This window comes from Hermetia illucens, chromosome 3 (genome assembly GCF_905115235.1).
Source record: "Hermetia illucens chromosome 3, iHerIll2.2.curated.20191125, whole genome shotgun sequence".
Taxonomy (NCBI): domain Eukaryota; kingdom Metazoa; phylum Arthropoda; class Insecta; order Diptera; family Stratiomyidae; genus Hermetia; species Hermetia illucens.
In genome coordinates, this window is record NC_051851.1 from 72,629,269 (window position 1) to 72,642,817 (window position 13,549).

General features: G+C 41.0%; 2 protein-coding genes across 2 annotated transcripts in view; one reads left to right on the plus strand and one right to left on the minus strand.

Annotated features, from left to right (window-relative positions):
• LOC119651054 (protein timeless homolog) overlaps positions 1 to 13,549 on the plus strand; it is a 543,993-nt gene that overhangs the window by 253,812 nt on the left and 276,632 nt on the right. The gene's annotated exons all lie outside the window — the stretch shown is intronic.
• Positions 1 to 13,549, minus strand: part of LOC119651053 — a 69,662-nt gene that overhangs the window by 13,287 nt on the left and 42,826 nt on the right. The window contains exon 2 of the mRNA XM_038054382.1: positions 5,260 to 7,587. Within this exon, the coding sequence (XP_037910310.1) occupies positions 5,260 to 6,534 (1,275 nt within the window). The 5' untranslated portion in view covers positions 6,535 to 7,587. The remainder of the gene's footprint in view (positions 1 to 5,259; positions 7,588 to 13,549) is intronic.

Below are 13,549 nucleotides of genomic sequence, written 5' to 3' on the forward strand. Positions count from 1 at the left end.
TCCTGCGAATTGAGCCACCGATAAAACCCACGGGGTCACCAAGCCGGGTAAGCGGTACATCAACCGAGATATTTGGCTTTGGAATGATGATGTTGAAATGAAGGTCCGTGAAAAGAAACGCCTCTACCACAAATTTCTCAACGATAAAACGCCTGCTAATTGACAAATTTATCAGAATGCCAACCGGGAAGCAAAGAAAGCAGTCGCTGTCACCCGAGCGAAACATTTCAAAAATCTTTACGATAAACTGGACACTCGGGATGGCGAGAGAGATCTGTATCGACTTGCTAAAAGCCGTAATGAACGCACACAGGATATCGAACACTTCCGTTGCGTTAATGACAAGAATGGTACTTTCCTTACCAACCGTCGAGCCCCAACGGATAGATGGCGAGAATACTTCGAGCAGATTTCAACTGAAGAATTTGCTCGTCTTCCACTTCCACAATCATTGCCGACATTTAGAGCAGTTCCACCAGTCAGCGCAACTGAAGTCGAGGAGGCAATAAAACAAATGAAATCGGGGAAAGCAACAGGACCTGACGACATCGCATCTGAGCTCTGGAAAGCGAAGAGCTGGGACCCAACACTGTGGCTCAGTGAATTCTTTAACCGCCTCAAGTATAAAAGAGACTCTGTCTCTAAGCAGAACTCTTTTCTATCATACTGAAACATTCCTTACCCTCCTCAGGAGTTTCCAGCGTTTCGGCCTGGAAAAGCTCCTTTAGTTTTCCGACTTAGGTGTTTCATATATCTAAGCGTATGGCTGGTTGTATCTTATGACCTTTTGGCCAAATCTGCTGTGGTAGTAGCAAATTACTTTGCTCGTACAACGAGATCACACCGGAATGTTTCCAAATTGCTGATGAGTTCTGTTTTTTCGTTCATCTCAACCCGAGCTCAGTATTTTATCATTAGGTGTTCGACATTCTGCTAATTTCAAAATCTGATTTCCTTTCGAGTTTGAAAGTAGGACACGGGATTGCAGCTGTGCTGAATTTCTGTTTCCTCGGAGGAGGTCAAGCTGACTAGAATTCTTGTCTTCAGGTACACAAGTTCTCCAAAAGACCAACTTAATTCAGTTCACGAATGGTGTACAAGGTGGGTTCGATTCCGTAGTCAACTCGGATAGCTAAAAGGCAAAGAGAAAGTAGTTCGAGCGCCTTTGTACTATCTCAGCTCCTGGCATCTTTCAGCGGAATTCGCTCGGTGATTGGCTGAAAAAAGAACGGCTTTATTGTAACTGTAGAACAATTCGCATCAACTGAAAGAGATCCTGCTCTTGCAAAGGATTCTTCAAGTAATGATGAAAAGTCGTCGACACCTTCATGAACAATCATTTTTTTCTTCTAGATATTTTTTTCTTGTGAACTATCCATTGTTACTTCGGGTTTTTAGTCAACTCCTCTATATATTGCTAGCTGTGGTAGTGGTTGAAATCATTTCTTCAGCAAGACCTTTCGACCTTACCGTCACAGGGTACTTCGGAAAAATCACAAATTTTTGTCAAGTTCTGTAGACGACAGAAGCCTACTGTATTTCATCGAAAGCCCGTACTTTCATGGTGTTAGTGATGTGTAATAAGGACGCTTCTAAAAGTCATAACAGTGGTTTATCAAATATTGAAATGAATCAAGGTTGGTTGTAATACTGGGAGTCTTGAAACTGCCATATATGACAATGCTAGAACCCTGCAATATAGAACATCACCGCAACTAATTTAAATGATTTTAATGTCAATAATGGATAAAGGACACCCTCTTCAGTGGAAACAGGTATTGCCAGGCACATGGGCTTACATCTCTATAATCCACCAAATGAGGATATATGTAATATCGGTAATGTGAACATTTTTTTTTCCTCCTTATCTGAGATCAAAGGAGGTTCTCTGGCTCCTGAAAGGCGTAAAGGATATCCATAAGTTGACGAAAGGAAGGAAAGAAATAAGATGTACATTTTGGTTCACTGGGTCATAACATCTAGACGCGCGCTTAGGAAGATCCACAAAAAAATCAAAATCAATGTTATATTCTCTTAACCCTAAGTGATTTGTTGGACTGTAATACACGAGCGCCCTTCTTTTGACTTTGGCGAAAATGTCGCGGGGATGACTTAGGGTTCAATATATGGTAGAAATAGACGCCGAATTGACAGGTTAACAAAACAGAAAATGAATTAACTACGCAATGGTAAGAAACCTGCTTGAATCTGTGTCAAGGAAGTAAATAAAAAGAGGCACAGCATGAGGCATGTCATAGGCACTACGGGAGAACTCGATTTGCATCTAATGAGCACTTGGAGAATGCAGTCACTACACTATGGCGGGGAAGGCCTGCCCTTTGTTGATGTATAGGGATTACTTTTCACTTCCTGTGGGGGGTTTTAAGTTTTATTGATATTAGGTGAGTGACTTGGCGTAGTATTATCATAGCCTATGTAACTACGAAAGCGATACTACGATCGTCTAACTTTTAATAAAATCCAGTTCAACAGGCTGCTGTGAGGAGTCAGCTAATCCTTATGGGTAAGGATGAAAGTATAAGCGGTAGAAAAACAAGACGTGCCAGACCATGCCCCAGAGGCAATGGCGTAGGTCAGGACGCCAGGCAACATTTAGAAATATTATTTTGGTGGACTTCAGCGCAAAACCGGGATGGAACCATGCATTAACTTCTTATTGCAACAAATACCCCTTAATTATTCTTTGCTAATCCTGTCAGCGTAAGATTGAAGGTATTTTCTGCTATGGCGCAGCTCATACTTCAGTTTAGTTTCAGTTTTTATTTTGGACCATCGACTTCTCATTTTTTTTTCAAATGACATCATTTCCATCTCTCGAGGAAATTCTTTCGGACAGTGATCTGATGTGGATTTTCGCATTTTAACACCCCACCCATCCCCAATTTTGATGCCAATCAATCGATGCACAACGAATTGTTAAAAAATCTTTTATGAGAGGAGAAGACGTTCATTAATTTTAATGTCTTTACGAATGTGATGCTTAGAGGGATGGATAGCTTCCGGTACAACTGGCATAGAGGTTTTTCTTTAGGGCGGGAAATGGTGACAATCAGAGTCACAGTTAACGAAGACGTAGCTTTGCAAATTTGACAAGTGTTACGTGATCAAGGAGAAGGATTTGTATTGGCATCAGTGCTGAGATATGGGTTCAGCAACTTCAATAGCACCAAATTAACTACTCGTACGTGTAATCGGTCTCCTATGGTGCTATTGTCCGCAAAAGTATTGCTGGGAGAATCAACTCGCTCCAGAAAATAGGGTTTTTTTTTTATTCATGGACACTTGCATCGGTACTGTTCTGAAATACAGGGTATCAGTGTACATCAGGAGGATAATAAAAGGAATACTAGTTTTAGTGACTCGTACGAGTTACTAGCATCGTGTAAAGCATCCTTTAAGCTAAGTTGATGAAAGGTGATTTTTTGGCACCAGGATTCTTGACTAAAATCATCGCAGCATTCGGAAGCCAGCACTCGTAATCTAGGTTTCCGCTGCTCCTTCCAGTTTGGGTGTACTTACTTCAATGATATATCAGATGAAAGTCCTTCGAATTACTAAGAACTAAGTCTGAAGTATATCGTCGGATTCGAATGCAACCCGTTAAGGATACACGGGAACGGGAGACCAGTAACTGGACACTTCAGATATGGAAGGCTTTTTTTGTTTTCTTTATATAAAAATATTTGAGTGCAGCATCTAGCACGTAATATATATGCATATTTTATTTCAGAATATTCACTTGCCCGTGCTACTGACATTCAAAGTTTTAAAATTTGCGCTGAAACGACATCTTTGACCTATTTTAACTTTCTTAGTCATAGTGCGATTTCCATTAAACTTGGTAGGATGAACTAAAGCGGGGTTTTGCAGACAATTATTAAAAATTAAAATAATATACTATTATTACCTTTATTTGAAAAAATATTAGTGTGGAAAGTATTTCGGAGGCTCGGCACCGTATAGTGGTAACTTCAGTTTTCCAGTTTGGTTAGATAGGTTCTGAGAGTGGGTGAAAACAAAATTTACACCTCTCTGTTGCAACTATGGAGACCCCCCGACGCTATATTCTGCTCATTAATACAAATAGAAAGAGTGTGAATGACAGTTAGACTGAGAACATTGGTTTGGTGCTTATCTTCAGCTCGAACCTCCTTGCCTCCAAATTCAGTGCTATTTATCCAAGATGCATGACTCGATGAAGGAACAAATTAATGTCATAAGTTTCAGAAAAGATGTCAGTGTCAATTAAAAGAAGATAAAATATCAGCGATAGAATGTATCCTTGACGGATTTGAAATTCCTTCGAAATTTTACTTCAATTCAGAACGTGACATTTTGCTTCATCAGTCGTGTTGTGTCTCTCGAATTATAACTATTTATTTCTCCGCAATGGCACTCCTGTGTAACGCATAGGAGAGGTGGAGATATGAAATTCCGACACTGTTCCAAAGAGATCCGCAGGGTGTTAATGTGGTCAATGCAGGAAATTAGCCTGCTCTTTGTCAGTCAAGCTTTGCAGGTGTTCTTTGATCCATTCAAGAATTATTTTAGCCATTATTTTTGACACAGCAGAGACCTTTTCAGTTGTCACATTCAATATCTTTTTGGATCAATGGATATTAATATAATATATATTCATTGCGGGGGGCGAAGAGGTGGAGACAAAAACAATGTATGAAAACCTTGAAGGTTTACCCTCGATCATTTTCCAAGGAGATATTACCAAGAACTGTTCGAAAGCGTTTGATTCTTACCACTGCAACATGTTTGTGCCATAAAAAAAATACATACCATCAACAACAACTATTATATCCTTAAACTGCCTGGCCGTTAGAAGCCTAGCTCAAGCTAAAATCGTATGATTTTTCAGTGAAGACGACGTGGTTATAATGTTTCTAATGCAAGCAATTTCTGTCTAAAAAGCTTGGTGGCTGTAGCACCGAATTAATCACGGAGCTCATCAGTGAGTTTCGAAGCGTTTTAGTTGAGGTGAAGCCTCTGATAAAGACTGTATTATTGATTTTTTGGGTGTGGCAGGCGTAATATGGAATTGGTATGGAGTGCCAATCCCGATTTTTCAGAGGTGTTCATTAAATGGAAAGAAATATGTGCAATGAGCGCCCAAAAAAGACCGTTTTTTTTTTAATTTCTATCGTTCTAAAAGGAATTGTTTTTTCTTGGTTTCAAATGAACAATTAGCGCATTAATTTTTCTAGAATGTATCTGGACATCACTTACCTCAAACCAATTATCTACCAGCACCAACGTCCTTACAGATTGCGCCAAAGCCGATGGTATCCGACATAGACCGGTTCCGCTTGCATCCAAATCTTTCAAACTCCATGATGCTACAAACTCCTGCAGGGCATCCCCCAGATCAGGGTTATATGCTATTGACAGTCCAACTAAATCTGGGATTCCTTGCAACGAACGTATTGATTCGGCTCTAATATTGTTGTACGACAAATCCAAATATTGCAGAGTTGGCAGAACTGAAAACGTCTCAGCATCAATACTTTCGATTTGATTATGGGATAGCACTAATGTATCGATATTTATGAGGGTATAAAATGTATCCTTTTCAATTCGTCGTAAGCGATTCTTTGACAAGTTGAGGCGTTTCAGTGCCCGACCACTTCCTAAAAGTTTTTCATCGACTTTAGTGATTTCGTTACAGGAGAGGTCGAGGGTCTCGAGTAGCTCGGCGGGTGCTATGTTGAAAATGCTGGTATTATCGGTCACTGAAGCCGAGCTCAAATTACTGTTTTGAATGGACAACGTTTCTAACTTTGAGTCATTCGCTGCGATTATTAAACTCGAAATATTGTTGCCCGAGAGATTTACGTTTACTAGTTGGGAATGAACGTTTACGACAAATTTTGACAATCGATTATTCGTCAAATCCAAATGCGTCACTTCCGCAAGCCAGGGATTCAAATCTTCGGTGCTAAACTCCTTGATAAGATTATTCGTTAAATTCAATCGCATTATAAGTCGTCTATCGTCTGATTGTTTCAGTTGCAATTCTAAGTCACTATCAATTACAAATTTTGTTAAATTACTATTCACTAAGTCTAAGGATTTTGTACTATTTTCACTACTACTACTGTTACTTGGAAGAAGTATTTCTATTTCTCGTTTAGACACCTTGCGATGCACTGGTGATTCGGCAGACTTTTTCCAACGAAACGTGCCCCTCTGGTCCTCCACGCCCAGAGCACTATCCTCGTCTCGCAGTATTCTTTGGATAGTGTCATGCGGTGTTTTGCTGAAGTCACCGTAAATATCGAATCTATTTGCCAATTCCGGGTGATCTGAATCGTTACGACCTGTATCAGATGATCCTGATAATGGTTTTAAAACTAAATCATCTTCACTGAATACGCTCGGCACTATTTCGATTGTTTGACCTTTCGCTTCCAAGGCAAACAATGCCACGAAGAATAATAGAAAAACGTCGCACAAAATTGAAAATTTCAGTCCTTTAAAACCTCTCTGTTTCATGAGAGGCATGGTTTTGGCAAAGTATTTGTTTTGGATATTGTTCAAATTCACACTTCGTGAAGTGTACTCGTTTTCGCAGATTAAGTTTTAACTTAAGCTCACATTGTTTCTTTCGCAACAAATGATGGTTTTCTAATATCGCTTTTGGTCGCAATTCACAGTTTGCATTCTCAGCACATCGGCCCTCTAATGCCTATGGCAACATTGCGGAATATCGACAATTGAACAGTGATATCTTGCCTTGTTCATCTCCGGAACTCTGTCTTGGCTTATTCTCATTTACATGTTGAAAAACCTCGAAATAGCCACTTACAATGTTCGCTCCAATTTGAATTAAATTAAAGCCAGGACTCCTCCATTCCAACTCCGTTGCATAACCTCATGTCCCGGGAAAACATCAAAACTATTTGCTCAATTTCTTATCTTTCATAGACACCTACACCAATACACAAAACATTATGGTGGTCTACGCTGAAGGAATCCTTTTCAGGTTCAAGCACGATGGAAATAAAAGTGGAAACCTTCAAACAATGTCAATTAATGTAGCACCTGACGGGACGGACTGTTATTTTTGTTGTATTTTAACCTGCTCTTTTCAATTTTCATCTTCTCGGGGATGATTTCGCGGATGGTAAGCATTTTATTGTTATACCGCTGTGTCGTCCTCCGCTGCTTCACAGTTGTGTAATTGAAAGTCCTGGAGTCGCGTCTCCGTATCCCAACTCAACCTTATCCTAGTTAAACACTTTTCATTCGGGTTCTTTATTTCATTTATATTTCGTTTTTTTATTCGTCCTTAGAATGAATTTGCCCTTCTTTATTTAAACAGGAGTAATTCCAGTTTTCTATTATTATTCGTCTTTGTTTCGCTCCGTCCCTCAACTTAGATCCTTGCTGGGTCCTCGTGCCCAACCCTGAACGATTATTTAAGGTCGCCGCTCCACCTACGTATACGTATATGCCGGGAGGATAATATCTCTACTCTCCTAGTTCTGTGGTACAAAGCGTCGCTTAATATTCTGATAAGTTCGCTTTTCACTCTGTTGTTCTCACGTCGCAATCCTGAAATGAAGGGAAAAGAAGAAATTCCGTGAGATGAAGAACTGAAATGAGAAAAACTGTATAAATAGGAAAAAAGGAGAAAATCTATTTAATAATACGAAGAAAATAAAACAGTTAACTTCTTGGGGATTAATTAATGTTTGACCTTTACTTTTGATATTGTTTGTTTCTTTCGTGTTGTTTAAGGAATAGGGGTGGATACAAATTGTGGAAAGCGATTTGTTTTGCAGAAAGGAAGGGGGAGAGAGAGATTACAGCAGGTTTTTAATTTTCAACACAAGCTGGGTAGATGAAAACGTTTGAAGTTGCGCAGTTATGTGATATTTTATGGATTCCATTAAATCATCTAGTTCTCTGGCGCAACAACATTAAGTGGTTTCTTTTTAAGGTTTTATGTCAAACTAGATCTTATTAAAACAATAATTCAGCAATCTTGTTGGCTTTTTTTTGGCTGAGGGAAATGCATCATGGATACGTATCTGAATTCAACGACGTGCATACCGGACTCTTATCGACAAAAAACCGTTCCGGTGTTGTGAATTCCAGTAGCTTCTATGTCTCCGCTTCGCTTCTGTTTCTTAGTCGCTGAAGGATCCGTTTCACCATTGCAACTACTGCGTCCCATGCTGTGTTTGATTGCAGCATGTCCCTTAGGACCGTTAAACGGGTACTCAGCTAATTTCAAGATTTCTCCTTGAACTTTCAAACTTTGGCCACGTGAAGACAACGTATTCTGCATCCTCGACTGCATCTTCTGTCTGGCCGTCCATCTGTCTATCACTCTCGGTTCCTCAAAAACGGTTACCTTTTTAGATACGAAATTTGAGTGCGATGGTTTGAAAGGGGCCGAGTGCTTCAAGCCTAAAAATTTTCAGGTAAGGCTGAAAATCCCCGTACCCACTTAGGAGCTGGGTAAAAAAGTAGTCAGCCTCATCATGTTTTCGATTCAGCCACGTACATAAGTTGCCTGCGCAGTCCATTTGCTTTTTGTCTTATTTTACCAAGAAAGTTGCCATTCATTTAGGGTACTTTGCCTTTCTTCACGCGTAACAATCTCCTTTGGTTCTTCTCCCTTGCGCTTGTATATGGTTTTACGTTCCTTAGCAAGCAGGGCAATGAGAGCCATTCCCACAATCACCATCACGGCCGGTTCAGAGACAGTGTGGTAGGCTGACGCCATCTGCAAAGCTGTCCTTCCACATCAGCCTATACCTCTGCACCGTAGAGCACCGCAGACTGTGTTGTACTCATCAGCAAATGTTGCCAGCTAGACCGCCGCCAATATTTGCCATTAGCCGAAACTCCAACTGCAGACATGTCCGCTGCTGCTTTGATTTGCTTGAAAAAGCGCACCTTTGAGTCGAGAGGCAGTCCTAGGTATTTAGCCGTTGGTTTTGACTCTATTATTGTCTCGAAGTTTCGAGAATCCGTTTCAATCTGGAGTCGGGTTAAGGCGTGCCCAATTTAAGTGCCCTGGCATTGAAGTCATCCCCACAAAGATTCGCTCCTCCGTGACCACGGCAATGTCCTCCAGAGCATCAAATCTGCATCAGAAATCGGGCATCGTCTCATTCGGCGTTAGATAGACGCTGGAAACCGTTACCCTTAAACCCCGAATCCAGACAAAACTATCCCTTTGGTCTTGAGTAAGAATCCTAAGGTGGGTGCCGTCCCGAACTCAGATGGGAGCAGTACCTGATTAGTTGGGCTATCACTTCTGTTTTTTTATGCATCTTCTGTTACTCTCCATGCTCGCCTGTAGCATAAAATACGATCCTGATGCTCTTCCAACACTGCAGTAGCCCGTTCTTCTGGAGAAACGTTGTAGATCGCATACACTTCAAAACTACTGCGCATTTCTTGACAAGCCTTTTCTTTTCGGTTTTCGTCGACTACTCTCAAGGCTCTAGGGGATCAGAACTACTTGTTCCGTTACCTTGGAGACGCCATTCCTCGTAATGTAAGTGATCCGTTAAAGGTCGCTGACGACTCCTGAGGGTGGATCGAACCAGAACCAGAACTCTATTCGGAATTCTTTCCAATCCCGAAGCTTTGTTCTTCTGTACATATCTTGAAGGACGTTCCATTGAAACATAGCCTGAAGTTTATCCTTTTCGTCCTACAGAAAAAGATTTCTTATTATTTTAAATAAGGGCCGCCAGTACGTTGCTTGAGATTATTTGCGCAGGTACTTTGTTCATAACAACTTTGCAAACGTTTTCCAACGTTTTCGACTTAGAGCACAAATTCGTCTAGTTCCCCTTCCCCCTCATTTACGACTGCTTCTGCCACAGCTCCTCAGCTAATCCACTCTCCCCCTTGCCTTTTGAACAGGTCTTTCCTCTCGAAGGCAGAATGCCCTAAGTAACTCAAGCAACTAATCTGAGAATGGGATAATTGTCGTGGATTCTTCCTCGATATATTTGCGAGCTAGCACCTCCTAGAAGTATGTCCTCCTCAACGTGTTCAAGGGGCCAGCCAAGCAATCTGACTATCTCGCTATGGAAATGAGGGGTTGAATTGGTTATCTAAAGATTGAAGCGCTGCAGCCTGCTGGTAAGGAGCCCAAATTCTGCAATAGCGAGATTCTGAGCTTCAATTCAAGCAATTTGAGCTTCCGTGCCTCCCAACTGGTGGTGTGATGTGTCTATTGCCCTACATCTATTCCAGAACTAGGCCGTCTTCAACAACGTGCAGAACCAATCCCACTCCGCAAATACTATCGTTAAATTGGTAACAGAGAGGCATGGCCAACCATCTGTCAAAACCGAATGCAGGAATTGGACGTGTGCTTGCAATTAATGTACACACCAGTCAGGATTTTCATACCACCATTATGCAGATTCGAACAACCTTACTGCCGAACCATGGTGGATTATTTTTCAGGTTGCCTGGAGATAGCATCCTTCTTCGATTACACTTGCCGGAGCATTCCATGAGGATGATAATCTCAGATTAGGAACGTCAATTTGAATAGAGTTTATTTAAAGAGTTCTGTAACCTCATAGGCGCATCCAACCTCAGAAGTCAAAATATCATCTTGCAGCTAATATGGTAGTGGAGCAAAGCGGTTCAAAGCAGTAATACGCTATCAGAATTGCGATTGGACGAAAGCGTTACCTGTCGCCCTATTTGACATCCGTGACACTACAACGATCAAATTAATCATAAACAGTCTAGAGGGAGATAAGGAGATTCTTTGGTGTATTGCTTAGTTTCCCTATGATGCTGACGAAGTTGTCAATGGGAGATTCATTAGAGCTATCCAATATGCCAAGAGTAAAGGCATGCAGGTAATAGAAGAGCACGATGTTAACGCACAACACATCTGTCGGGAAAATTCCAACATCAACAACCGAAGATCGAGACTATGAGAATATCTGGTAGCGACCGAATTGCAGACCCTCAACTTGGGTAATGAACCCACTTCCTGCAATGCGGTTAGGCAAGAGGTCATCGACATCACGGTGGCATCCTCTGAGTGTCTTGCAGGAAAATCGAGTGTCTCGAATGATATTACACTCTCATATTTCGAGGTGTGGGCCCACCTGCAATCACTTCATTTCGGAATCCGTGGAAGACAGATTGGGTGACGTGGAAGATAGAACTGGACTCTGAATTAGAATAAATGGGCGGCGCATTAAATCTATTACCAAAGCATCACGGCGAAACTCGAATTTATGAAAACAGAGGAGGACGACGGGGCGTGTGTGTGTGTGGTGGAGGAGAAGCTATTGTTTCTGAGCACTCAGGCCGTATTGGCCCATTGTACTCGACGGGGGCGCTGCTGAAGTGGTTCAGCAAGCTCTGAAGAAAAAGGCTTTTGCGAGAGGAATAACTCATTTGAGATCCACTCGAAGTTGGAACGTCCAAGAAAGTAGCCTATAGCTGTGTAACTTGCGTATACAGAGCGTGGAGTATACAGAAAGCAATAAAGAAACGGCAATCTGCTTAAAGTTCACTCAGACTAGACCTTGGCATGTCAAATAGTGTCACTTGCGTGCATTTAATTTGTCCCATTGAAGCCTGCTCTAGTAACAGACGAAATGGGTCAACATAATCTGGGTATATACCACGTATGCTTAGCGCACGTTTGTTTTCCAATTGCATAATGTGGTGTAGCTGATATTTATTCCTAAACCAAGTAAATCTACCAAAATGAACGTAAGAAGACAGATCAGCGTAACTTTCTTCATACGAAAAGGATTAAAAAAAGTAGTAAATGAAGGATTCATACCTTCCTAGGTGGTGGTTTTACTGCAGGTAACATGTCTATCATCAAAGCAGCAAGCGGAGAAAGCACTGCATGAATTCACAGCGAAATTTGAGAAGATGATATCCGAAAAGAACATTCTTTAGGCCTCCTTCATTGATTTTGAAGGTACCTTCAATTCTACCTCAATTTTTGACACAACAAGGCAGCTTGGAACAGATCCTTTGTTAATCATGGGGGTTCTTCACATGCTACAGTGGAGAAAATTCACATATTGGTCGGACGGAAGTCTGTTGAGGCAGGGTGTCTTAGGGCATTTTATGGGCTAACCACAGGGAGGATTTATATCTTCTTCGTTACAGTTCCTGGTAATTTGACCTCAAGCTAACGCCGAACCATCATATTCGGGAAATACCGATAATCCCGCAGATTACTTTGGTACTGAAGGTCAACGATAGATGATACCTGGGGACAATCATCACAGTTGACTCATTTGATGTGTAGTCAATGATTAAGCCCACTTTGAAATACGGAGCAATGATCATGCCACTTGAAGCTATACCCAATCTGAACCCATTCATTTGGAGGTGCGGTTTCCATGTTTGTCTTTGGAAAGACTTGCTTTGTAATAATCACCAAAAGAGAAGGGTGACCGATATATGGCACGCTTTTTTGAGTTACGGAATTAATAATCTTCACTTAGGGGTCAGCCATGGACACTGCGCCTTTAACAACATGAAGAAAATTGGGTAGGTGGTATCGGTGTAAAAGGACGAGACGGTCCTGTTTTTCATATGTAGAGCTTAATCGAAGACACTTCGGAAAGGTTTCCTCGAACGAAGAATCTGCGCTCCTTCTGACTCTGGAAGACAATCTCGGCCAGGCCTGATATAACTGGTCTCTGGCCATTTTTTAACGATAGAAATAATGAAACGCCTAAAGACTACATTTTTATATATTGAATAAGCCTGCTAAGTTTTAAAAAGGTCGGTTTAGTAGTTTCCGAGTAATTCTGATCTCTGGTATCAAACATGAAATTTGTAGAAAAAGGCTTTCAAAATTCCAACTTCAGGCCTTTACGGTACGGATTGTTTTCTTTCAACGACCATATCTCAGTTAGTTTTATTCAGATCGACGTGACATTTTAACAACGTATTCTCTAGTAGTTATACTTAAAACATGCAATAAAAAAATCGTTTTGTTTTCAAGATGACTAGTGGAGTTAGCCCCTTAAAAATAACAAGTCAGGAAACAGAAAGCTGGGCGCTTCAGGTACGAAAGGTTTTGTGTATTTCTTAGTACGTAGCACGTAATATATGCATATATTATGTGAGAGTACCGACTTTCGAGTGATATTGACACTGATAGTCTTCAATTTTCAAAGAAACAAGAACTTTGGCATATTATAACACTAACTTTGTTAGTGATGGTGCGATTTGCACCAAACTTGGTATGATCATGCTCTACATTATAGCCTACATCACTGCTAGGATGAATTTAAGGGGGGTTTCCAGCCAATTACAAAAAATTATAGTAACATACTATTATTAACTTTATTTGAACAGATACCGGTATGAAAGGTATTTCGGAACCAAGGCACCATATAGTGGCAACCTCCTGATTTTTTTCCGATTTTTTCGGTTTGGTGGTTTCTGAAAATGGCCCCCTTAAAGGAATGATCATTTTCAACCCCCCGCGCTCCCTACCTTTCTAACAGATGTCAAAACTAAGGCCGGCTTCGAAAAGTAC